Source organism: Polistes fuscatus, unplaced genomic scaffold (genome assembly GCF_010416935.1).
Source record: "Polistes fuscatus isolate 324 unplaced genomic scaffold, CU_Pfus_HIC Scaffold40, whole genome shotgun sequence".
NCBI lineage: Eukaryota > Metazoa > Arthropoda > Insecta > Hymenoptera > Vespidae > Polistes > Polistes fuscatus.
In genome coordinates this window covers 149,169-175,647 of record NW_025113119.1, presented here as the reverse complement: position 1 = coordinate 175,647, position 26,479 = coordinate 149,169, and the positions used below count along the sequence as shown (strand labels likewise).

The window sequence follows — 26,479 nt, the reverse complement described above, 5'->3', positions numbered from 1 at the left end:
TGTTAAATACGTAAAGGCATACGGTGCAGAGTATTCTTATGCATAGCGACAAAAACAGTTAACCTTGAGTTGGTGACAGATATGTCAACAGATTGTTTTTTAGCGTATTTGAAACGATTCATGGCACAGCGGGGTAAACCTCCTAAATATATTCAAACAATGGAACTTACTTCGTTGGGGCAAATCGCGCGTTAGGAGAAAAAACAATACAAGTATTCAATGATATAGCGAAACCCAAGATTAGTGATCCATTAAGCGTCGAAGGGGTGACCTGGCACTACATACCGCAAGGCGCTCCAAATTTCGGTGGTTTGTGGGAAGCGGTAGTGAAAGCCGCAAAATATCACTTAAGACTCGTGGTAGGAAACGCTTCACTAACATTCGAGGAATTGTGTACTGTGCTAACCCAGATAGAAGCAATATTAAATTTACGCAATGTGTTACCTCTATCTGCCGATCCCAGAGACATAAACGCCCTTACTCATGCTCATTTTCTTATTTGAGACTCCCTGCTGTCGGTATCTAAACCGGACATAAAGGAAATTTCAATCAATCGGTTATCCTGGCTGCAACTTAGCGAGTAGCTGCGACAGTATTTTTGGAAGCGGTGGTCAAAAAACTACTTAAACCTGCTCAAACCAGAGGCCAAAAGGATCCGTGCAAACACGTGATTCACTACAGAAGGGCCACTTGGTCGTAATTCAAGATGACAATCTACCCTCACTACGATAGCTGCTGGCAGGTGGAGCAATTAATACCGGACGCAGACGGAGTAACTCAAACAGCAATGATTCGAACATCCAGAAAAATCATCAAGCGGGCGGCAACAAGGCTATGTGTTCTACAAATAGAGCAACCATAGGCAGTCATAAGCATTTATAATTTGTAAAATGTATTCAATGTATTATTAACAGGTGGTGCTTAGAAGATTTAGTTAGTATCAAATGTTATTTAAGGCAACGTCAGATTATATTTTTGATCAGATTGTACATATCAGCGTTATTAGGTTCCAAGTTTTATTTTGAAAGTCGGGCGGCTTAGGGTGGAGTGTCCACTCTGCTCTAGGAAGTACTATCTTCGAACGTCCTCGTCGTGTCCGCCGGGCAACGTTGCTGGGGAATGCTACTTTTATGAGTGGCGTTCCCGCAGCGGCGGCTAATACGAAGCAATGGTACTACACATACACACTTATACAGGCACACGCACACTTACACTATACACAGACAGTTACACTAACAGGACCATGGGAGTGTGATTCCGAGAGAAAAAGAGGTGAGAGGGACCTATAAACGGTCTTCTCTCTCACGAAGCGGAGTGAGTCAGGTGCTCTATAAACGAGTTTATCCCGACGCGTAAATGAGGAAGTGAAAGTAGAATGTTTGCACGCGCGAATGCTAAGGGGCCCACTAAACTGGGTATCTCCTGTATGGACGTAGAATGAATGAGAATGTATGGCGGATAATCTCTCACATGGTTACACACATCACCGACACTCGACACCGAGCACCTGCGGCGGTCGCGACCTGCCCCTTCCTGGGGTTGGTCAGCCGGGGCGTTGAGCACTGGAGGGTACCCCGAGAAAACTAGGTCTGATGCACCTGGGCCGTTGGATAGTACAGGGGCCCGAGCCCTCCTAGCCAGACGGGCTTGGCTGCCCTATCAGCCAACGAAAAATCTCCATATTCGTTTCAGTGCCGGGTGGCGCCCGGACTGGGCCCTGCAGCGGATGTGGGGGGGCCTCGGTGAGGCCACCGGTGTCCGTCGCGGCTGCCCGACCGCCGGGATCTACGGGGTGGTTTCGGGGTCGTAGCGGGAAGCTGCTCACTTACAGACTTTTCTCTTACAATTACACACACAGGGTTTTTCGAACTGGGACAGGTAAACTATATCAAGAAAAATGAAAAACACGAAAGAAGGAAAAAGTTCAAACGCATCGAACAACTCGGGGCTCCCAACCCCAACCCAAATGGAAGAGGACAACGGAACCACTGCAGGGTCCCTGGTTTCGTATGTCAGTGGAAGAGTGATGGACCGGCTCGCGTCAATGTACTGCGAGTTGGTCAAGATTGAAAAAGACATGCCGAGGAACACCAGCTCCTCCGTCAAGGCAAGCATAGCTGTCTTGAGGGAGGCGCTGGACGTTGTTCGGCAGGAGTGTAAGCTGCAGCAGAGCAGTGCTCGGGTCCGCATGGGTGGCGATAATGACGGTGGACAGACCGAACTGACGCCACAGACAAAGAGGAAACGGGAAACTACCGGATCCAGTCCGGATTTCACCCCGACTAAGAAGCCGGCGGGGGGATCCGGGTGGAAGGCGGTGTCCTATAAGAAAAGGACGTTGAAAGGCCCAGTCAGGACCGACGGCAACGCGAAAGACGATACGACGCCTGTTCCGACGAAGACGAACGCGACCAAAGGGCCCAAAAATAAAGATAATAAGAAGAGGAAGAGAGGAGCACGGTCCCGCACCTCGAGAGCGGAGCCGTTCTCATCAAACGACGGAAAGACGTTCGCTGACGCACTGAGACGGATGAAGGACGCTGACCTGACGACGGAACAGGCGCAAATAAGAGGTTACAAAGTGACGAAGGACGGAGGCGTTCTGCTTCGCATTAAAAGCGGGGCAGACGCGAGAGAAGCCCTGCAGGATAAGATCAAGCAGGCTGTAGGGGATGAGGCAAGTGTGAGGGACATCACCTTGGGCGTCGCGCTCGAGATTTTGGACCTCGACTGTGCCGTTGACATCAAGGACGTGACTGACGCACTACAACGGGAGACGTCAGACGGAAGGGATCCAAAGGTACACATCTTTGGACCCAACAAGAACAACAAGTATATGGCAGTGTGTGAGGTTGAGGGAGGCGCAGCAAGGGCTCTCCTCAACAAAGGACGAATCAGAATCGGATGGATGGACCGCCGTGTCAAACCGAGACTGACAGTCCCAAGGTGCTACAAGTGCCTAGGATTCGGTCACACTAGACAGACGTGCAAAGGACCGGACAGAGGACGGTGTTGCTGGAAGTGCGGAGGGTACAACCACGTCGGTAAAGACTGTAACGTGACTCCTAAATGCTTCCTGTGCTCTGAAGCGGGGCACCGGGACACTAAACACATCCCTGGTAAGGGAGAGTGCGCGGTGTTCAGGGCAGCGCTGGAGGAGTCCAGGAAAAAGACGCAGACATGACCGTGATACAAGGAAACCTGCAGAGATGCGAGACAGCACAATTATTGCTGGCCTACATCGCAACAGAACACGACGCTGACGTACTCATGATATGCGAACAGTACAGAGACCTGACGATACCGACGTGGTTTAAAAACGCATCGGGAACGTCGGCCATCTGGGTGGTGAGGAACGGGTCGCGTGTACGCGGAAGCGGGGCGGGCGAGGATCACGTTTGGGTGAGGCTGGATACCGTCACTTATGTCAGTGTCTACCTCACCCCAAACTGTACCATCGGTGAATTCGACAGAAAGGTCGACGAGTTAGAGTGCGCGTTGAGGACGCTACCGGGCAACCTCATAGTAGCCGGCGATCTCAATGCAAGAGCGGTCGAGTGGGGCATGGACAACACCAACGAACGGGGTAGGTTACTGCTGGAGATGGCTTCCAGGCTAGATCTGGTGGTGGCCAACACGGACGTAACGCGACATACGTAAGACCAGGGTATGGATCTTCCATCCCAGACGTCACGATGGTTACAGCAGACTTTCTGTCACGGATAAAAGATGGAGAGTGATCGATGACTTTACGGCCAGCGATCACCAGTACATCAATTTTTAAGTGGCGGATGGGTCGGTAAGACGCGACAGAACCGATTACAAACTACGGTGGAACGTTAACAAACTGGACTCAACAAAACTGACGGAGACTTTGTGGATGCTTGTGCTCCAATAAACAACGTTCCGTACGGGCTGACGGGAAAAAAGGACGGAAAAACTAGTTGGGAGACGATGAGGCTGATCCGTCACCTCTGCGACGTCTCATGCCGAAACATAGTACGCACCATAGACGATCGACATACTGGTGGACAGACGAGATCGCTCATCTGCGAGGGCTGGTGTTAAGAGCGAAAAGACGAATGTATCGCGCGCGAGAAAGATAAGCCGGAAGCTAATACCTTATCGGCAGAATATAGGACAGCACGGAAGACATTGACGGTCGCAATAAAAGCCAGCAAAACACGATGCTGGAGACAACTGTGTGACGAGGTGGACAACGATCCCTGGGGACTGGGCTACAAAATTGTGACTCGGAAACTGGAGAATCGGGGTCCGCCTGTGTTGCAAGACGAGACGATACTGGGACGAATGTGGACGGACTTTTCCTCCACATCCAGACAGAGAGGAGACAAACGAGGCCCACGATGGGATCGAGGTTCCTTTCTTCACGGAGGAGGAGGTCATTAGAGCTTCTTCTCTGATGAAGGCCAGAAAGGCGCCTGGCCCTGATGGGATACCTGGAGAGGTTATCCGAGTGATAGCCAAGAAAAGGCCAAACGTTTTGCTGGACATGTTTAACGAATGTCTTGCATCGGGCGTTTTCAGCAAGAGATGGAAGATGGCGAGGCTGGTTCTTCTCGATAAAGGGAAGGGGGAACCACATCTGCCGAGTTCCTACAGACCTCTGAGTCTCCTTGACACGACGGGCAAGGCTTTCGAGCTACTGCTAAGACCACGACTGACGGACGCGATCGAAGCCGCCGGTGGCCTCTCCGATACACAACACGGCTTTCGCAGGGGACGATCTACAATCGGAGCGATACGCGACGTTGTGGAGACCTTCCACAAAGCTCAGACGATGAACCACAGAACACGACCGTTAGTTCTGCTGGTGACACTGGACGTGAAGAACGCCTTCAACTCGGCCAGGTGGGTGGATATCCTGCGGGCTATGAAAAGGACCTTCAGGGTTCCGTCGTACCTGGCTCGGGTGATGGAGGACTATCTCAAGGACAGAAGAATAACGTACGAGACGAAACAGGGACAGGCGACCAGAAGGATCACTGCGGGAGTAGCGCAGGGGTCTATCCTGGGACCAGACTTATGGAACGCCACGTATGATGACTTACTAAGGACGGAGATGCCCCGAAACGCATCGCTTGTGGCTTACGCTGACGACGTAGCTGCAGTGATCGTGGAAAGGGAGACCAAGACAGCACAATTGACTCTCAATCAAGTAATGAGGAGGGTCGACAACTGGATGACTGAGCATGGACTCACGATTGCGCTGAGCAAGACGGAGATCCTCATGCTGACGAGAAGACGGATACCGACTACAGTGCCGATGATGATTGGAACTGAGCAGATCGTGACCAGTGACAAGGCCAAGTATCTGGGGGTTACCTTGGATACAAAGCTGACGTTCTGGCCACATATCGAAAAGACGGCCGATAAGGCGGCAGCGAGAATATCTCAGCTCAGCCGGCTGATGGCGAACACACACGGACCGAGACAATGCAAACGAAGACTGCTTATGTCGACGACTCACTCGATCCTTTTGTACGGAGCGGAGGTATGGGCCGACGCTCTCGATGTGGGGGTGTACCGGAAAAGACTCTTAAGAGTTCAAAGACAGAGTGCGCTTAGGGTTGCGTGCGCCTATAGAACGGTCTCAACGGAGGCAGTTCTCGTGGTGGCGGGCGTGATTCCTATAGACCTATTAGCTAGGGAACGCAAAAGAATACATGAACGCGATGCAGGCGCGACAAGGCTCGACGCGGCGAAGAATGAGAGAGAACGTACCATGACGGACTGGCACGCACGCTGGACTGCTGGTATGTATGGAAAGTGGACAAAAAGACTGATAGTCGACCTGGGTGCCTGGACGGGACGGGAATTTGGGGAGGTGAATTTTTACCTCACTCAGCTCCTTACCGGACATGGTTTCTTCAGGCACTATCTGCACGGACGGGACATTGTACAGACCTCGGACTGCAAGTACTGCGGACACGAGACGGACGACGCGGAACACACGTTCTTTGACTGTGACCGCTGGGTGGACAGGAGACGAGAATTAATGACGACGGTAGGAGAAATATCGCCTGACAATATTGTCGGCTTGTTGCTCCGAAATCAGAAATTCTGGACGGAAATCGCCACTTTTGTGGAAACGGTACTCCGGAGTAAGAAAGAGGATGGATGCTTGGAGGACGAAAGAGAAAACGTCGCCCGTTCATGATGAAGAACGAGGATAAATGGTGAAGACCCCGTCGGTTTGAGTCTCGTACTCTGAAACGGTGGGACTGCTGTTACCTCAATGGCGACGGAGAGAATGGGGACGAGCGCTTGTGTGTGAATGGGCCTCAGTAACGAAAGAGATAGTATGAACGGGTAAAGAAGAATGGATGAATGAATGAATGGGTGTGTATGGAATGGTCCTGCGGTGGTGAAGTTATACTTACGTGTTTCCACACCGTCGGGCGGATGGGCATACGGCTGTCAGCTTTATGGTAGCCCTATGTTCGGGGGATCTTACATCTGCCTGGCGCGTGCAATGAAGACATTTTCTTGTCGACATTTCACGAATCAGATGATGGAGGTTTAGGCCGTAGGCTACCCTTTGCTACCTCTTTGAATAATAAGTGGAAGTAAAGGGAGAATCGGTCACGCGAGTTGCGCGTTCGCGGTCGTCGGGTGCCTGAGGTCGCGAGAGCCTTCTTATGGTCTTCAGAAGATTTGCCTCTTTTTTTAACCCCTTCAAAAAACAAAAAAAAACAAAAAAAAAACGTGGTCGCATCGACTCGATCACTCGTTTTTCTGCTTCCGTTTCGTAAGTAGTGTAAACATCAAAATTATAAGATAAGGATAAAGTTATGAGAGCCTGTCCTTCGTCGCTAGCACCATAATGTACTAATACAATTTTAATTCGTTTAAACCTCCAAGTATCTGAATGAAAAATGCAGTAAGCTGCCAAATAGGCTTGGGGAATTGATGAAGCATCTACAAAGCTCCAACTGTCTGGAATAATCTAAGTAAAATCTGGATCGGCTGAAATTTCATTACTTATAGTGAAATTATCAACTAGTCCCATTACTCTACGACCTTTTTCATCTGTCTCTGAATATTCGGCAATAGATATCTGTGATTCTAGCCTGACATCATTTTTTAACAAGTATTCGTAAACACCTAAGTTAAATGCAGAACATTTAACATTCACAATCCAATTATTTTTTTCTTTAATCAATGGTAATTTTTTTATCCATACTTATGAGCCTAATTTATCAATTTTTGCTTGCAAACGCATAGAAGAAGTAGACTTTACTCGCAATGGCATCAATAAACAATATACTAATGGAATATGTGAATTAATAAAGTTTACAATTATGATAGAAGAAAGCTGAGGTATTTTCTCGTTTAAGTACCATAAAAAAATTGCCTGGATTCATTTTTAAATCTTGTAAACTCTTCTTTTATGTATGTACTTGATACACAAAACAATAAGAAAGCCTTATAGATGCTGTGCTTTTCCAAATTTTCAAATACTTGCAAACCTGAAAATCATAAGATTGTATTAGTAAAGTATTAAGCCAACTGAAAGAGTCTATATATAAGACTATTTATGTTGTAGGTCGAATACAGTTAAAAACAAAATTGTGTTTCTGTAACGAGAAGATTTAAACTTTTATTTTCAAACTTATGTGACTAATATTTACATTTTTTACCTGCAACGAGAAGAAACGACATTTAGTGTTCGTTATAAACCGTATCGTCCCTACTGCTCAAGTAAACGCTCGCGACTGATCTCGCAACTCTTATCTATTCCCCCTCTCTTTTACAACAGCTTACTTGTATGTCAGTTGTATGTACCGACGATTTTGACTAATGCGGTAAATTAAATAAATAATATTTCTTTACATCTTCCCTCCCGAAGGAGAAAATGTTTACATTTTCTTATGAATAATGTACAAATAATATATCTATTTTATAACTAAATCAGCACTTAATTTTTTTTATTGATTTCCCGTTATTGCTGGAATTAATTTTGATATATGGAATAAATTTGACCTTTGTCTTTTCCGTCCCATGTTAATTTCAAATATTGAGATCGAAAGTTTTTTTAAAATTTCATAGGGTCCACTTCTCAATTCATCCAGTTTTTTCTATTTAACTTGTTTCCATTCTCCACGTATACCCAATCGCCTGCGGACAACATCAACTGTTTTCTATTTTTATCATAGATATTCTTATTATACTCATGGGATTTTTTCGAGTTTTCTAACGCTGTTATTTTATCTTTTGCCCAATCTTCCCGAGTGATTGTTATTCTTAATTCTTTAGGCAGTGTTGTGGAGTTTCTTCCATACATCAGGTATGAGGGAGCAAATCCTGTGATACTATGTTTAGTGTCGTTGTAATATTTCACACATTCTTGTGCTACAGTTGTCCAAGCTACCTTCTTCTTGTTTTCATTCATTTTGCATCTGATCCTGTTGACGAGTGTCTGATTCAATCTCTCGTTCAGACCATTTGAGAACGGGGAATCAACACTTGTAAAAATGATGGGTATATTTTTTTCTTCTATGTATTCCCGGAAATCTTTTGAATCTATCCCGGGATATTGATCAGCTAAAATGCTTCCAATTTTCTCCGTTTCTGCGACCATATCTACCAATTTAATAAAATCGGGTGCACTCTGGGATTTGGACGTTCGTATGTAGGCATATCGTGTGAAATGGTCGACTAAGAGGTGTAGGTATCTCTTTGTCGAGCTTGATCCATCAAACCCTCCTACGGTGTCTATTGACATAATCTGATATGGTTCTGTTGCCGGACCTAATTGTGACATTAAGCCGTATTTTTGTTGTCCTCTTGTTTTATTTTTGATGCATGTCAGACAATCTCTACAAATTTTTTTTATATTTTCTGTCAAATTTTCGGCTGTATAATATGGACTGATATTTTGATGCTTCTGTCTTATGCCTATATGACCTAAATTCTCATGGATATCTTTAAAAATCGCTAAGCTGAATTCTTCTGACAAGATAATTTTCTCTTTGTTATTCATTTTTTATAATAAATGTTATTTCTGGCTATCAATTTATCTTTTCTTGTTTGTATTTTATTGTTCTTCTTTTGGTCTTCGACAATATTTTCCAATTTTATCATATTTACAGTTTTTAGCTGTTCTCCATAATCTTCGTCTGAGTTCAGTACTTGATTCCTACTAAGACAATCAACCTCTTGGTTATATTTTCCTGGAGAGTATTCAATTTCAAGATCGTACTGAGATAAATAGTTTGTTAGATCTCCCAAGTCCTCATCCGTTCGAGATTTAATATTTAGATTTTCTAATGGCTTGTGATCTGAAATTACCTTGAATTTTCTGCCCAGTAGTAGGTGCTGCCAATACTGTAAGCATTCTTTTATTGCTAAGCATTCTAAGAACGTTGCTTTTTTCTTTTTCTGCGCTGTATTTAATTATTTTGAAAAATACCCAACGGGTTTTTCCTCTCCATTTTCTTGAATTTGATTCAATATTGCCCCAAGTCCTAGAAGGCTGGCATCTGTATAGATCCGTATTGGTAGTTTTGGGTCAAAAATTGTAAGAACTGGCTGTGAGCATAGTATTCGTTTCATCTCATCGAAAGATTTCTGGCATTCTTCGGTCCATTTAAACTCTTGGTCTTTTCGCAATAAATTGTGTAGCGGGTCCAACTTAATAGCTATGTTTGGTACATACCAATGATAAAAATTTATTTTGCCTAGGAACTGTCTTACATTCTTTTTTGTAGTTGTCATTGGAAATTTTTTTATCGCAATAAAATTGTCGTTTAAAGGTTTGACCGAATTGTTTTGTATAATATGACCCAAGTATTTCACCGAGTCTCTTGAAAAAGCGCATTTCGAGAATTTCAATCTGAATCCCTCCTTCTTTATGGCTTAAAACAGCCGCCTCAGGTGATTCATATGTTCGTTGAATGATTTGGAAAATATTAGTAAGTCGTCTATATAACAGATGGTGAACTCTGCAAGATTGTTTTTTCTGATTATGTTACTCATTATCCTTTGAAATATCGCTGGTGAGGTCTTAAGTCCAAATGGTAAACAAGTCCTCTGGAAGTGACCTTCTTGTGTAACGAATGCTGTTTTGTATCTGTCTGACATTTGTAAAGGAATAGACCAGAATGCTGAGTTTATGTCCAGCGTCGAAAAATATTTACAGTTTCTTGTCTTAATCACAAGGTCCTCAATCAAAAGGAATGGTTGCGATTGTGGAACAACGATTTTGTTTAAGTCCCTAAAGTCAATGCATAATCTCGATTTCCTGTTTTCTTCTTTTTTGAATGCTAGAGTAACTAGCGCGGCGAACGGGCTGTATGATTCCTCAATCAATTTTTTTATCTAATAATTTTGCTACTTGTGATTCAATTTCCTTCTTTTCTTCTACTGTGCATCGATATTGTCTCTTACTGCAATATTTCTCTGTCTGTAAATCGATTTGTGATTCATAGTTTTTCACCGTGCCTATATCGTATTTATCTTTAGCAAAAATTGAGGTATTTTCATTTATTAGTTCTTTTATTATAAGTCTTTCTTCATTGTTCAGATGATTTATATCAATCTTAAAGTCTTCTTCTTTGACATTTTCGTTGAAATTAACCAACACTTTTTCTTCTACGCTTTAATTCCTTAAGTTTTTATCAATCATACTATTACTTTTTTGTTCTTCGCTAATCTTTTGGTTTTTTTTTTCCTCCACTTGACTGACTGTAAAATTTTCATCTTGCATCAAACGGAATTCTTTGATGGAATCGAGTCCGATAAGAAATTCATTGTCAAACTTTACTTCGTATACTATGTAAACATTCATTTTTTTTTCTATATTAAAAATTTTTATACTTCAAGTGATAAAACCACTAGCTCTTCTTACGCCGTTGATCGTTTTAATCTTGTATTTTTTGGACTCATTGGGTTTTCCATTTTTGATTTTTAAATACTTTGAACTGATTAACGAAACATTCGCACCAGAGTAATAAATTCAATCAACCTCCTCTTTATTGTCCAATAATACCTTTACTTTTATCAATGGCAGCAATACTAGTTTTTGGCTCTTCATTTTGTAGTTTAACTTCCAGTTGTGAGTTATTGACTAATTTTATTGGATTTTTTTCTTCCCCTTATTCCGTTTTTGTTCTAAACCAGCAAACGCTTTCGAGGTGGCATCTATTTTTTTTTTCATATTAACTCGCATACTTTACAGGGATTTTTCTTTTCTACTTTATTTTTATAAGTTTCAGGTGGATTTTTTTCCCATTGAAGTCTCCTTTTTCTACCAAGTATTCCAGACTTTTGATCTTGTTGAACAGATCTTTCGTTCCTTTGATTTCGTTTTGGTCCATTTTATCCGTGATGTAGTCTGGCAGACCAGTGGCGATCAATAATACCATTATTTCCGTATTAATATTTTTATCCATATCCAGAAGTATTTGTTCCTTTTTCAATGCATAGTCCAGTAATGAGCAACTTATATACTTAAAATTTATAGCATATTTTGCTGTTGACTATCCCTTATTTTAGTAAGTATCAACAAAATCTTTTTTCCAATCTGCCCAACTAGAATTTATGGAGTGTTTCATTAACATCGAACTGTACCAGTCAACGCAAGAACCTTCTAAGAACAATCTCAGAATTTCTATTTTCTCCTCATCTCGTTGAACATTCAGGCGTTCGCATTCTCTTTCGAATAGATCTATCAATTGGGTAATATCGCTCTTTTTGTTGGTGAGTTTTTCTAGAATGAACCTTTCTGAAGATGACTTAATTGTCCTCTTTTGTTCAGTCATTGTTTGGGAAGCACTACTAAAAGTTTGTTTCAGATCTTCTTTTGATAGGCCGTTTGAATTATTAGCCTTTGGACTGATATTTTGATGCATCTGTCTTATACCTATATGACCTAAATTCTCATGGATATCTTTAAAAATCGCTAAGCTGAATTCTTCTGACAAGATAATTTTCTCTTTGTTATTCATTTTTTTATAATAAATGTTATTTCTGGCTATCAATTTATCTTTTCTTGTTTGTATTTTATTTTTTTGAAAAATATACAACTTTAAAGAAATATTCTTTAATTAATTTACCGCGTAAGTCAAAATCGTCGGTACATACAACTGACATACAAGTCAGCTGTTGTAAAAAGAGGGGGAATAGATAAGGGTTGCGAGATCAGTCGCGAGCGTTTACTTGAGCAGTAGGGACGATACGTTTTATAACGAACACTAAATGTCGTTTCTTCTCGTTACAGGTAAAAAATGTAAATATTAGTTACATAAGTGTAAACGTCTCATGCAGGTTCGTGCACATTGGCGCCTGCACTAGTGAGTGCGTGCGGATGTTTACTTAGGATATCGGTACTCTTAAGATTAAGTGTGAGGAACCGAGGCTGTATGCGTCACCCATGGAGGGGGGCCGATGCTCCGTTGTTCGACGGAAAGGTACAAAAGGGCAGTCGGACAATATGGGTAGTAGGAAGTAGTAGTGAGTTAATCTTATGTTCTTATGTGCTGAGTGGTAGGAGGTAGCAGTTAGTTAATCTTATGTTCTTATGTTCTTATGAGTTAGTTAATCTTATGATCTTATGTTCTTATGAGTTAGTTAGTCTTATGTTCTTATGTTATGAGGAGTTTACAAATTTCAGAAGTGGGATGTTTACAAATTTCAGAAGTGGGATTCAAACTCGCTAAATTAGAAATTCGCGATTCACGCGTGTGTTATGAAAAGTGGGATAAGATTCACGTTCAGTTTCGAGTTAAGACTTAAGGTCAAGTTTAAGATCCTCTAAGTTTTATGGACGTTCGGTAATTTTACGATTTATTGTGTTACGCGTCGTGTGTGAATTAGAGGTCTGTTAGTGAATTCGGGATCAAAGGATACTGGACGAAAACATTAAGATGAGTACACTGAAAGTGAACCAGCTTAAGGACATGCTCAGTGCAAAGAATTTAAGTACGACCGGAAATAAGACCGAGTTGGTTAAGCGGTTATTAGAGGCAGGAACGCCTGCTGCAGATTTATGTTTAACGTCGGGAGGCACTTGTGAAGAATCGGACGAGCAGACCGAAGTCATGTCGGTACAAGGTTTGAATTACGTACCACCCCCTAACCCCGCATCTACGGAAATGGAATTGTTACGGCGGGCACGGGATTTGGCTGAGCGAGAAGCTGATCTCTTACGTAGGGAGTTGGAATTTTTAAGAAGGACGCCTCAGTCAGTGATAAGTGAAACGGAAAGATCCAGGGTGAAGAAGTGGCAAGATATTAAGGAGTTAATCGGTGAATTCGACGGCAGTGATATCGAATTCGACCGATGGGAGAAGCAGGTCAAAGGACTGCTTGCCAGTTACGATCTGGATGCACCTAGTTCTAAGGCCCTAGTTTGTAGCCGACTAAGAGGAAAGGCCTTAAAATGGTATCACTCGCGAGTGGATTGCGTTGATTTGAGTAGCAACGACCTTTTGCGCGAGCTTAGGAAGATGTTTGGGCAGCAAGTTGATCCCCTAATTTTACGGCGCAAACTCGAGGCGAGAGTGTGGAAGCCTACCGAGAGTTTTACGGATTATGTGCATGACAAGGTGACATTAGCTAATCGCATCCCGATTGATGAAAAAGAAATAATTAGCTACGTGATCGACGGTATCCCAAGCCAGGAGTTACGCACTCAGGCCAAGTTTGCAATGTTATGCATCGTTGGAATCCATGATAACAGCATTCGCAAGTGTGTCGGCACCGAGGGAGACGCTTCATCGGCGGCCGACGGGAGAAGGAAAAAGAAAACCGATCGACCATAAGAGGCCGTCGGAGGAAAATTATGCCAGATGCTTCAACTGTGGAGAGACAGGACATTTTGCGAGGAACTGCCCCCGTCCGAAGAGGGAAAGAGGCAGCTGCTACAAGTGCGGTAAACATGGACATCTTAGACCAGAATGCCCGGAGAAGGGTGGCAAAGTCCACGGCGTCACCAGGAGCTTGACCATCGATGACGACTACATCAGGAAGATAACTTACGATGTCGATTCAGGCAATACACACTACATCTTAGTTTTAGACACCTTATTGGATTCCGGCAGTCCCGTGAGTTTCATAAAGGAAGGGTTAGTGATGGGACCGATCGACCCTGCGCCGGAACTCGGAAGTGAATATTATGGTATTAATCATAGTCGTCTGCGAGTACACGGCTCGATACAAGTTAGTTTAGAATTAGATGACGGCGAAAGGGTTGACACTCGTCTGTTGGTAGTACCGGATACTACAATGGTGAACTCCGTTATTTTAGGTCGCGACGCATTAAAAAAATGCGGATTAGGTTTAAGCAGAAAAGATAAGCTCTCCGAAGAAGAGATAGGAATAGATCAGATAATGAATATAGAAATAAGTGATTCCACCGATAATCAAACCATCGAATTAGACATCAATCCCGAAATCGCGGTGGAAAAACAAAACGAATTAAAGGAAATCTTAAAGGTAAATTACTTAAATGCACCTCGTCCGGAGAAACCTAGAATAAGCATGGAGCTGAAATTAACATTACAAGAACATCAGCCGTTTCATTTCTCTCCCCGTCGTTTATCGTTTGTCGAGAAAAACCAAGTTCGAGAAATAATAGAAGATTTACTAGAAAGGGGGATAATTCGACCGAGCGAATCGGATTACGCGTCCCCTATTGTGTTAGTTAAAAAGAAAAACGGTAAGAATAGGATGTGCGTCGATTATCGCGCGTTAAATAAAGTTACAATAAGCGATCGATATCCCTTGCCTCTAATCGAAGATCAATTAGATGTATTGAACGGGAAAAAATATTTTAGCCTACTGGATTTAAGAGACGGTTTTCACCAAATTAGAATGGCCCAGGAGTCGATTAAATATACGTCATTTGTCACACCTCAGGGGCAGTATGAGTACGTGCGCATGCCTTTCGGTTTAAAAACAGCCCCATTAAAGTTCCAAAAATTTGTTAACGCGGTATTAGATGACTTAATTAAAACAGGAGACGTCGTCGCGTATATGGATGACTTTTTGATTGCGACTACAAATTTAGATCATCATTTAAAAATTTTAAAACTAACACTTAAAACTAGCAGAAAATAAACTAGAATTACGGTTAGATAAATGCAAGTTTTTATTTACAACGATCGAGTATTTAGGATATCAGATTACGGAAAGAGGGATCAAGCCGACTGTCAGTGGCGTAGCGGCTATTGAAAATTTCCCGATACCACTTAATGTCAGGGACGTACAAAGGTTTTTAGGATTATGTGCCTATTTTAGAAAATTTGTGGCGGGATTCGCCCTTACGGCGAAACCACTTTATGACTTACTTAAAAAGGATGTGACCTTCGCTTTCGGCAAGGAACACCTGCGAGCAATGGAAGAGTTAAAAGATAAATTAGTTAACGCGCCAGTATTAGCCATCTACAACCCAAACGACGAGACAGAATTACACTGTGACGCGAGTTCCGTAGGTTTCGGTGCAGTTTTAATGCAGAAAAAGCCAGATTTGAAATTCCATCCTATCTTTTATTTTTCGAAACGGACCACGAGTGCAGAAAGTCGCTATCACAGTTTCGAATTAGAGACCCTTGCAATAATTTATGCGTTAAAAAGATTTAGGATTTACCTGCAAGGGATCAAGTTTAAGATAATTACAGACTGCAATTCGCTCAAGCTCACTTTAGATAAAAAAGATATCAATCCTAGAATCGCCCGCTGGGCGTTAGAATTGCAAAGTTACGATTACACCGTCGAACACAGGGCGGGCACGCGTATGGCGCACGTAGATGCTCTTAGTCGATCAGCTTACGTTATGGTTGTGGAAGACAACACTCTTGAATTTAACTTGTCGGTGTGCCAGAATCAAGACCCCGAGATTAGAAAATTACGCAGCAGGTTAGAAACCACCGAAGATAAGTTTTACGAAATGAGAAATGGCTTAGTATATCGGAAAAAGGGCGATGAACTTTTATTTTACGTACCGTCGGCGATGGAAGGAGCTATTATTCATAAATATCATGACGAAATGGGCCACTTAGGAGTAGACAAAACTCACGACATTATTTTGCAGAACTACTGGTTTCCAAATTTAAAAGAGAAGGTATCGGTCCACATTCGAAATTGTCTTAAGTGTATATCTTACAGTCCGAGTTCAGGTAAACCGACGGGCAGCTTACATAACATACCAAAGGGGAACGTTCCTTTTCACACGATACACATCGACCATTTTGGCCCTATAGACAAGCAAAGGTCGACGAAAGCGTATATATTTTTGGTTATAGACGCATTTACGAAGTTCTTGAAATTGTACGCCACTAAAACCACTACTAGCAAAGAAGCGATTAAACACCTGACAGATTATTTCCACAACTACAGTAAACCCGTGAATATTATATCGGACAGGGGAACATGCTTTACCTCGAAAGAATTTTCGGATTTTATGTTAAGTTCAAATGTGAATCACATAAAGATCGCCACAGGTTCACCTCAGGCAAACGGGCAAGTCGAAAGGTATAACAGGACCATAGCGCCAATGTTAGCCAAATTAAATGACAAGTCATCGGGGAAAAATTGGCATCAATTTTTAACGGATATTGAGTACGCTTTGAATAACAGTCCGAATGCATCAACCGGGGAACCTCCTAGTAAATTATTATTCGGTGTGGTCCAGAGAGGTGACATTGTCGATAATGTCCGTAGTTATTTAGAAAACACCATCGCGAATAGCGAACGCGATTTAAAAGCAATTAGGAATAAGGCCAAAGATAGAATGGCTGAGAAGCAAAATTATAACAAGAGGTATTATGATAAACGCCATCATAAGATACGGTCAGAATTTAATGTTGGTGATTATGTGGTGGTAAGGAATTTTGATAGCACTGTAGGGATTGGAAAGAAACTGATACCAAAATTTAGGGGTCCGTACGAAGTTATAAAGAAATTACGAAACGATAGATATGTAGTTGCCGATATAAGAGGCTTCCAAATATCTCAAAGACCGTATCAGGGAACATGGGAATATTGTAACATGCGTCCCTGGCGAGGAACGGAACGGGCCAAAGAATAAATATTATTTTAGTTATTGATTAGATCGAAAAGAAAAAAAAAGGAAAAAGAAATATTGTATCCGAGTGATTTTATTTCTTATGTATGCGTTTATTTAATCTTTAGACCCTTTTATATCAGTATTTTTAAGACCTTTTATACTAGCCTTGCGTTTGTGTTTATTTTGTAATTGTATTTCTTATGTATGGACTATCTTATATTTTTATTCTTTCAGATTATTACTTTTATTTATGTATTAATTTTTGATTGTATTCTTATGTTTGTATTCATGTACTTCTTATGTATGTATTAACCTTATGTTCATGTTCATTTTACGTTGCGCCTTTATGTATGTGTGATGGTCTAGTGACCGAGGGCGGTCACCGTCAGGACTGGCCGATTGTAAACGTCTCATGCAGGTTCGTGCACATTGGCGCCTGCACTAGTGTGAGTGCGTGCGGATGTTTACTTAGGATATCGGTACTCTTAAGATTAAGTGTGAGGAACCGAGGCTGTATGCGTCACCCATGGAGGGGGGCCGATGCTCCGTTGTTCGACGGAAAGGTACAAAAGGGCAGTCGGACAATATGGGTAGTAGGAAGTAGTAGTGAGTTAATCTTATGTTCTTATGTGCTGAGTGGTAGGAGGTAGCAGTTAGTTAATCTTATGTTCTTATGTTCTTATGAGTTAGTTAATCTTATGATCTTATGTTCTTATGAGTTAGTTAATCTTATGTTCTTATGTTATGAGGAGTTTACAAATTTCAGAAGTGGGATGTTTACATAAGTTTGAAAATAAAAGTTTAAATCTTCTTGTTACAGAAACACAATTTTGTTTTTAACTGTATTTGACCTACAACATAAATAGTCTTATAAAACGACATTTTTGTCCGTTAAAATTCAAAAAGAGAAACTGAAGAAAAATGGAGAAATTACGTTTCGAATTTATCATGAAAGAAGCCACAGACAAGAAGTCGAACGCGCTATTGGTGACTTTCATTACAACACCAGACAACGAAACTTTTGACCTGCCAGAAGAATTGCAGGATGTGAACTTACACACGGAATTAATGAAGACCGATACTTTTAGGAAAGTTAAAAACATAAACTTAAAAAGGAATCAGAAGAGAAACGCGTGGATTGCATTGAAAACATATATGTATATGTAAGATATTTGTGTAAGATGTTTCTCTTTCTCTCTCTATTCCTTTCTTATACTTTTTATATTACTCTTCTTTATGTTATAAAGAAAAGAGATTAACTTACCACAACTAATATTGTACGATCGGAATCGATCGTGAGCGAGAAAGTAACATTTTGTAAAACGCGCCCTTAGTCCGACATTAGCGATCGTATCCCCACCACTCGGCGCCGAGCGTGTGCGCGCCCTGCTGGGCCCATTATCGAGGACATTCGTTCTAGTCTTTCGCCAGACGCTTAAGAGAATACTTCATTTTTCCAACAAACATTAGTAGACGATTCAACATCCCAGGGGTAGTGCGATCACATCCCAGGGTCGACGATAGAAAGGTGACGGACCGCAGAGGCGGTAATTAACGATAAAGGTGACGGACCGCAGAGGCGGTAATTAACGATAAAGGTGACGGACCGCAGAGGCGGTAATTAACGATAAAGAAAGGGAGGGCGATACGAAACGGTAAGAAAGTTCTTTTGGTACCAATCATCTGAACGGACCAATCGTAGGTCTGAGAGGGATAAACGAGAGGAGCGGCACCACGTGCTTTGCCCGTAGGTGACCGCTGGTAGAGAGAGGAGAAGTTAACCACGGGGTTATCCGTGGTTGATCATCATTTTAACGTAATATAATATTCAAACAGGGTTTTTATGCCGTAAGGCTTTTCCCTGATGAGCCAATAAAGCATTAGCATTTTCATTGGCTCAACCACGTGTTTTATTTTGTTTTAATTACCCTTTCACCTTCCTTACAATTAGCTAAATCCAATCGCCGGAGGACTCCACGTTGGAGGAATTTTTGGCAAATACATTTGGTGCCTCCTGTGAGGTCTGAATTCCTGATCTCTGGTTTGAGCGAATCTGCGTATCTGGTAGCAGTAGATTGAGTACAACGGATTCAAGAACAACGAGGTTGAGAACATCTACTTCATGAACACCCTCGCCATCCAGTCGAGCTAGTTGTTACAAAAGATTCGGAATAAAAGATAAGTAGATTCAATCATTTGTGCATACGCTCATTATGCGTATCTGCTTTTTAAAAAATTAATAAATATTTCACATTAAATTGCGTCTTCGAACCCCTTAGAAGTTCGCAATTTCTAATATAAGTATTCATTGTCTCATCTTTCTTACTAAATTATTATAATAAAAAATAGGAATCGATTCATACAATTCTATTTTAAATTCATCGGAAATAACACGTGTTATTAGTAAAATCGTTATTCCTTGGTTCCGAAATCGCTTTGTCTTTGGACTAAGAGCGCGATAACAGTTTCTACGGTTACATCGCTTAACAACGATACATATTTTCAAATCGCTTTGTTTTCGGACAAAGAGCGATAACAGTTTCCACGGTTACATCGCTTAGCAACGATACTTTTTCAAACAGAAGATTAAGTAACGACGAAATCGTGACGTCGGTAGAGCCGATAGATAAAGGGACCCCCACCCCCTTTTTTACCAATTAACAGCTCAGGACCGTAACCGCGTGATCGGGAACCCAGCGCGCTATTATAAAATTTCATATATCGATTCTTTGCCTTGCCATAAATTAATTAGTCCGCTTTCGAAGAATAAAACAATTAACATCGGTACAAAATGGAACGAAACCAACTCAGTCGGGCACGAGCGGCGTTGAAGGCGCGGTTAACATATTTAGAAAAGGCAATTGAAGAAGGAAAATTACATCCGGACGAGATATCATCTCGCCTCGAACGTATAACTCATCAAGTAGATACATACGAACAATTACATCAGGAATGTATAGATAGTGATACGGAGGAAGAGTTCGGTGATTTAGACCAGCTTTTAGATAGATATCACGCAATCAGGAGGACATTGGACGCGAGCAACGCATCCACGGTTAATATCGCGAGCGATGCCAGCACGGCTACGAGTAACATCACGACCGCAGAACGACAGATTAAATTACGACGTATTGAGATACCGCAATTTGACGGAGACCTAGTAAAATGGCTTTCGTTTAAGGATGGTTTTTTAACCTTGGTAGATGCGCGAACCGATATGTCTGATTTAGAGAAACACACCTATCTTCGAGACTCCCTGAAGGGCGACGCGTTCGAGACGGTCAAGTCATTTCCAGCAAACGGATCGTGTTACAAGAAGGCGTGGGAAACACTATTGAAAACATATGATCGGAATCGCGTCATTCTGGCGAGATACCTCGACACCGCGCTAGATTTAGTATATGCAGCAGATAAGTCGGCATTAGGAGTAACGAAACTCAGAAATACGATCCGAGCTCATTTTCAAACGATCCATTCATTCAACGCGCCCCACGCCATTTTAGTTCGTATCATCGAGCGACTTTTAACCCCTAACGTTCGAGAGGAGTGGGATCGGCAACTTAATTCAGATAATTACCCAACCCTCGAGGAAATGGACGAATTTCTAAATGAGATCGAACTACGTAACCTTGCATCATCGGGCATGCCCAGGTCTACGCGAGACGAACCCACGAAAAACGTAAAGCTATCGCGCCGACAACACTACACCCGCGGAAACGAAAAAATATACAACCCACACGTACGTTCCTCACCAATATGACGTCGAAATGTGTCATTTGTAGAAGAGACTCCCACCAATTATTCCGCTGCAGTCGATACAGTCGGATGGACGCCGCGCGAGAAATGGCGGTGATACGAAGGATGGGTTATGTGTAAATTGTCTAGGGAAACATCAGGGAGCTTGTCAATCCTCGATTGTCAATTTGTCGTAAACCACATCAACGTCATTACATCGCGGACGATATATAGTGCGTTTACCTTTCCGCGAAGAGGGACACGATTATAGCGAGTCACGCCATATCTTTGCGTCGCTTCCACCGTCTTTGGCGAAAATTAAACACGCTTCCACAGTCTTTGGCGAAAATTAAACACGAACCCCGAACTTCGGAACGAATACGAGCGTACAATGCGAGAATACATAACATTAGGACATATGTCACTAATAGGAGACGACCCGATCGGAGGCTGCTATCTCCCCCACCACGCCGTCATCAAATCAACCAGCACGACGACAAAGTCTTGGCGAAAATTAAACACGAACCCCGAACTTCGGAAACGAATACGAGCGTACAATGCGAGAATACATAACATTAGGACATATGTCACTATAGGAGACGACCCGATCGGGCTGCTATCTCCCCCACCACGCCGTCATCAAATCAACCAGCACGACGACAAAGGTACGAGTCGTATTCGACGCTTCCGCGAAAAATAGCCAGGGAATTTCCCTCAATAGTACATTGCTAGTCGGACCCACGATACAGGACACATTAATCGAACATTTATTACGATTTCGCACGTATCGATATGTGTTGACCGCGGATATAGAGAAAATGTATCGTCAGGTGTGGGTACATCCGGACGATCGGCATATCAGCGTATATTTTGGGTTCACAACGACCAGATTAGGACATTCGAGCTCAACACGGTCACATTCGGTGTAGCATCAGCTCCTTTTCTCGCCATCCGGACTATAAAATAACTCGCGAAAGACGAAGGCGCTAAATACCCAATCGGAGCCGAAATTCTAAATAGAGATTTGTACGTTGACGATCTTATCACGGGAACTAACGATATTGAGACGTTAAGGAAGATACGCGATCAGACTATCGAGATATTAAAACGAGGCGGTTTTCACATGCGCCAATGGGCTTCCAACTACCGAACAATCCTCGAAGGGTTAGAGATGAAAAACGTCGATGTCGAATTCTTCTCCGGAGAAACCCCGGTTCTAAAAACCCTTGGAATTTCATGGAACGCCCATCATGACCATTTAATTTATTCAGTCGCGCCTATAGATCTTCGCGAAAGAACGACGAAACGACGGATTCTGTCGGAGATCGCACAAATTTATGATCCACTCGGATTATTAGGACCCATCGTGTAACAGCCAAAATCTTGATACAAGATTGCTGGAAAACCAAGGTCGATTGGGACGAATCGGTACCCAACGTATTACATTCCTCCTGGATAAAGTTCGCGGAACAATTAACACTAGTTGATAACTTAACGATCGAAAGGCGGCTGACTGCCGATAATTATAGCGAATTATAGATTCACGGATTTTGCGATGCGAGTCAAGTAGGATACGGTGGTAGTTTATACGTGAGATCGCGAGATCGAGTCGGTAATATACACGTACGATTGTTATGCGCTAAGAGCCGCGTGGCTCCGCTCAAGGACACGACCATACCGCGATTAGAATTATGTGAGCGTTGACACTTGCTCGATTATATAGAGAAGTTCGGACATCGTGCGGATTGAAACCGAATAAGATAATTTTCTGGTCCGATTCTATGATTGTATTGGGGTGGCTAAAGAGATCATCTAATACATTGAAACTATACGCGGCGAATCGCGTACGCGAAATCCAAGACATTTGTGTAGGAATCACGTGGCGGCACGTACGAACGGAAAACAATCCCGCGGACGCATTATCTCGCGGACAACTTCCTCGCGAATTTATAAAAAATGATTCGTGGTTTCACGGTCCTTCATGGCTCAGACGACCGGAGTCCGAATGGCCAACTCAGGTTGAAATAAAGATAGATGAATTGCCTGAAATTAAAAAACTCTCGGTATTCATGACGCGTATCGAACCGGGAAGCATATTTCAACGATTTTCCAGTTACACGCGACTATTAAAAACTATAGCACGATGCAGAAGATGGATCAAAACAAACTTATACCGGGGAGAAATCTCGACCGCGGAAATAATCGACACAGAACTACAGATATTAAGACTCGTCCAAGACGAACAATTTCGAGACAAAAAGAAAAAATTGATCGATACAGGGGAAATTAAGACTACGAGACTCGCCGCGCTAAATCCAATCATTGACGAAACGGGTTTGATTCGTGTAGGAGGTAGACTGAGAAACGCGAATTTACCGTTCCAGGAGAAATGTCCAATACTGTTACCATCTCGACACCATGTGACCGATCTTCTCATTCGAAGGTTCCATGAATAGAATTTCCACGCCGGCATACAAACTACCCTCTATGCTATGCGACAACGATTTTGGACTCTAGATGGCAAGAATCAAGTGCGAAAAATCATACGTAATTGCGTACGCTGCATTCGATTCCGCGCGTCAGGTATTCAGTATAAAATGGGCGATCTACCGAAAGCTCGCGTCCAAGAAAACATCGCGTTCTCACATATTGGAGTAGATTTCTTCGGTCCCCTCTACGCGAAAGAGAAGAAATATCGTAATCAAGGTCGCGTTAAGATATACGGGTGCATCTTTGTCTGCATGTGCATAAAGGCCGTGCATATCGAATTAGTTAGTGATTTGTCAACAGACGCATTTCTCGCTGCCTTCCGGCGTTTTACGGGACGAAGAGCCATTCCGGCCCACGTGTATTCGGATAACGGTACTAACTTTGTTGGGGCGAACAATCAATTAAAGGATTTATATGCCTTAATCAATTCCGACGAATATAAGACGAAGATCCACAATTTCGCGACCGACCAAAGAATATCGTGGCATTTCAACCCCCCACTCTCACCCCACTTCGGAGGTCTATGGGAAGCTGCCGTCAAATCGTTCAAACATCATTTCAAACGAGTTGTAGGAGAAACTTTATTCACGTACGAAGAGTTGAATACCTTCGCTGTAGAGATTGAAGCCATCTTGAACTCGCGACCGTTGTGTCCCATCTCATCAGATCAAAACGATACGACAGCACTAACACCTGCTCATTTTTTAGTTGGAAAACCACTTAATATGTCACCGGAGGAAAATTATGAGAATGTTCCATCCAATCGGCTATCCTCATGGAAACACATCACGAAGGTGCGGCAGGACTTCTGGCGACGATGGCATATTGAATATTTGCGCGAGCTGCAGAAACGTCAGAAATGGACAAATTCACAGTATAAGCTCGAGGAGGGTATGATTGTCATTCTCATCGACAAGAATCAACCCTGCATGAGATGGCAACTGGGACGGATCACCGACGTGCACCCTGGAGAGGACGAGGTAGTTCGGGTCGTAACCGTGAAAACGATACACGGAACCATCAAGCGTAATGCCACCACTGTGTGCCCTTTATTAAACAATAGTTAAATTACTTCGTAGGTAAACGTCAGACGTAATGTTCACGCATGATTTAAAGACACGATATTTGTATAAATGTGTAAGACGCAAAGTCGACTGGCCAGCGACGTTTTGATTGTATCAAGCGATTCTACGACTAAACACTGTAACTTAAAATGGGTTAACCCGCCATAATCACATCGGGCGAGAATATTGTTGATCGGTACCCTCTCAACGGGGGGAGTATGTACGATCGGAATCGATCGTGAGCGAGAAAGTAGCATTTTGTAAAACGCGCCCTTAGTCCGACATTAGCGATCATATCCCCACCACTCGCGCGCGAGCGTGTGCGCGCCCTGCTGGGCCCATTATCGAGGACATTCGGTCTAGTCTTTCGCCAGACGCTTAAGAGAATACTTCATTTTTCCAACAAACACTAGTAGACGATTCAACATCCCAGGGGTAGTGCGATCACATCCCAGGGTCGACGATAGAAAGGTGACGGACCGCAGAGGCGGTAATTAACGATAAAGGTGACGGACCGCAGAGGCGGTAATTAATGATAAAGAAAGGGAGAGGCGATACGAAACGGTAAGAAAGTTCTTTATTGGTACCAATCATCTGAACGGATAAACGAGAGGAGCGGCACCACGTGCTTTGCCCGTAGGTGACCGCTGGTAGAGAGAGGAGAAGTTAACCACGGTTTATCCGTGGTTGATCATCATTTTTAACGTAATATAATATTCAAACAGGGTTTTTATGCCAGTAAGGCTTTTCCCTGATGAGCCAATAAAGCATTAGCATTTTCATTGGCTCAACCACGTGTTTTATTTTGTTTTAATTACCCTTTCACCTTCCTTACAATTAGCTGAATCCAATCGCCGGAGGACTCCACGTAGGAGGAATTTTTGGCAAATACAGCAGTCTTCCCTCGCTAATGATAAGTTTTTTCCCATTAAGGGAACTGGCATGATTGTAAAGTAGGGTTTGCTGACAAAAACTACCACTTTCAAATTCTAGCAATCAAGATAGAATGCCACGTTCTATGAAAGCGCAAATATTGACGTATTGTTAGGAATAGAAGTCTACCTAGAGATTCTATGCACGGGCTAAATAAGAGCAGAGCGTTCGCATCCAACCCTTCAAAAAACGCAGTTAGGATAGGTGGTAGGTGGACATTTACTAAGTGGTAAAGGCAGCCTTAAAGGGGTAGTGTGCAACGTAGCGACTCAAGCGCAGGATATCGAGAAATTTATATCAAGGTTTCAAGAATTGGATAACATCACAGACGTTCATCCGTTAATCTAGCAGAAAAAGTACTGCGAGGATCACTTTCAACGAAAGCACAGACGGGACACTGACGGTCAGTTCGTCGAACACCTCTCCGTTATAGAAGAAAAATTAGTAAGCCTCAAAGATAATAGGACCGCGGCATTAAATCGATTTCTAACCTTAAAGCGCAAGTTAACTAAAAATTCGGTATTGCGAGATGATTATACAATGTTCATGAAAGAATACAAGGATTTAGGGCACTTGAGGACCCTCATCATATTATTATTTCGTCCATAATGATGTTAAAAAGCAGGGGACTTAGGGAATCCCCTTGTCGGATACCACGACCTGCATCAATCGGTTCAGTCAAGGCACCATTTATCTTTGCTTGGATCTTGTTGTTTCTATAGATGTTCTCTATGGTCTTAATAAGATTATTCGGAATTTGCCGGTTATAAAGGAGGTGAATAACATCCTTTAATTGCACACGGTCGAATGCCTTTTCCAGATCAATGAAAAACATATATGCTGGTCTGTTGTATTCAATTGATTTTTCTGTTATCTGTCTTATGATGAAAATCGCGTCTGTGCATGATCTACCTGATCTGAATCCCTGTTGTTCGTCTTCTAGATTCGTTAAGCTGTTAATTTTATTCGTATAACTTTGTTGTTAGTTTCAATGAAGTGTTTAAAAGATTTATTCCCCTGTAATTTGTAGGTAGTTTTTGTCTCCTTTTTTAAACATAACTATAGTTGTGCTGGTTCGCCATTCATCAGGTATTTTGTGTTGGCATAGTATTTTTTGGATTAGGAATGTTAACTGTTGTGTGAGACGTTGGCCACCATATTTTAGTAATTCGTTTGGGATCCATCTTGCCCTGAGCTCTTCCTATTCTTTAGTTTTCGAATAGCT

At 42.5% G+C, this 26,479-nt stretch overlaps 1 protein-coding gene across 1 annotated transcript; it reads left to right on the top strand.

The window, feature by feature from the left end:
• Positions 1-23,364: 23,364 nt before the first annotated feature.
• LOC122521570 lies at positions 23,365-24,324 on the top strand. Its single transcript, XM_043642417.1, has one exon. It carries the CDS (start codon positions 23,365-23,367, stop codon positions 24,322-24,324), a length of 960 nt encoding a protein of 319 aa, XP_043498352.1.
• The last annotated feature ends 2,155 nt before the right edge of the window (positions 24,325-26,479 follow it).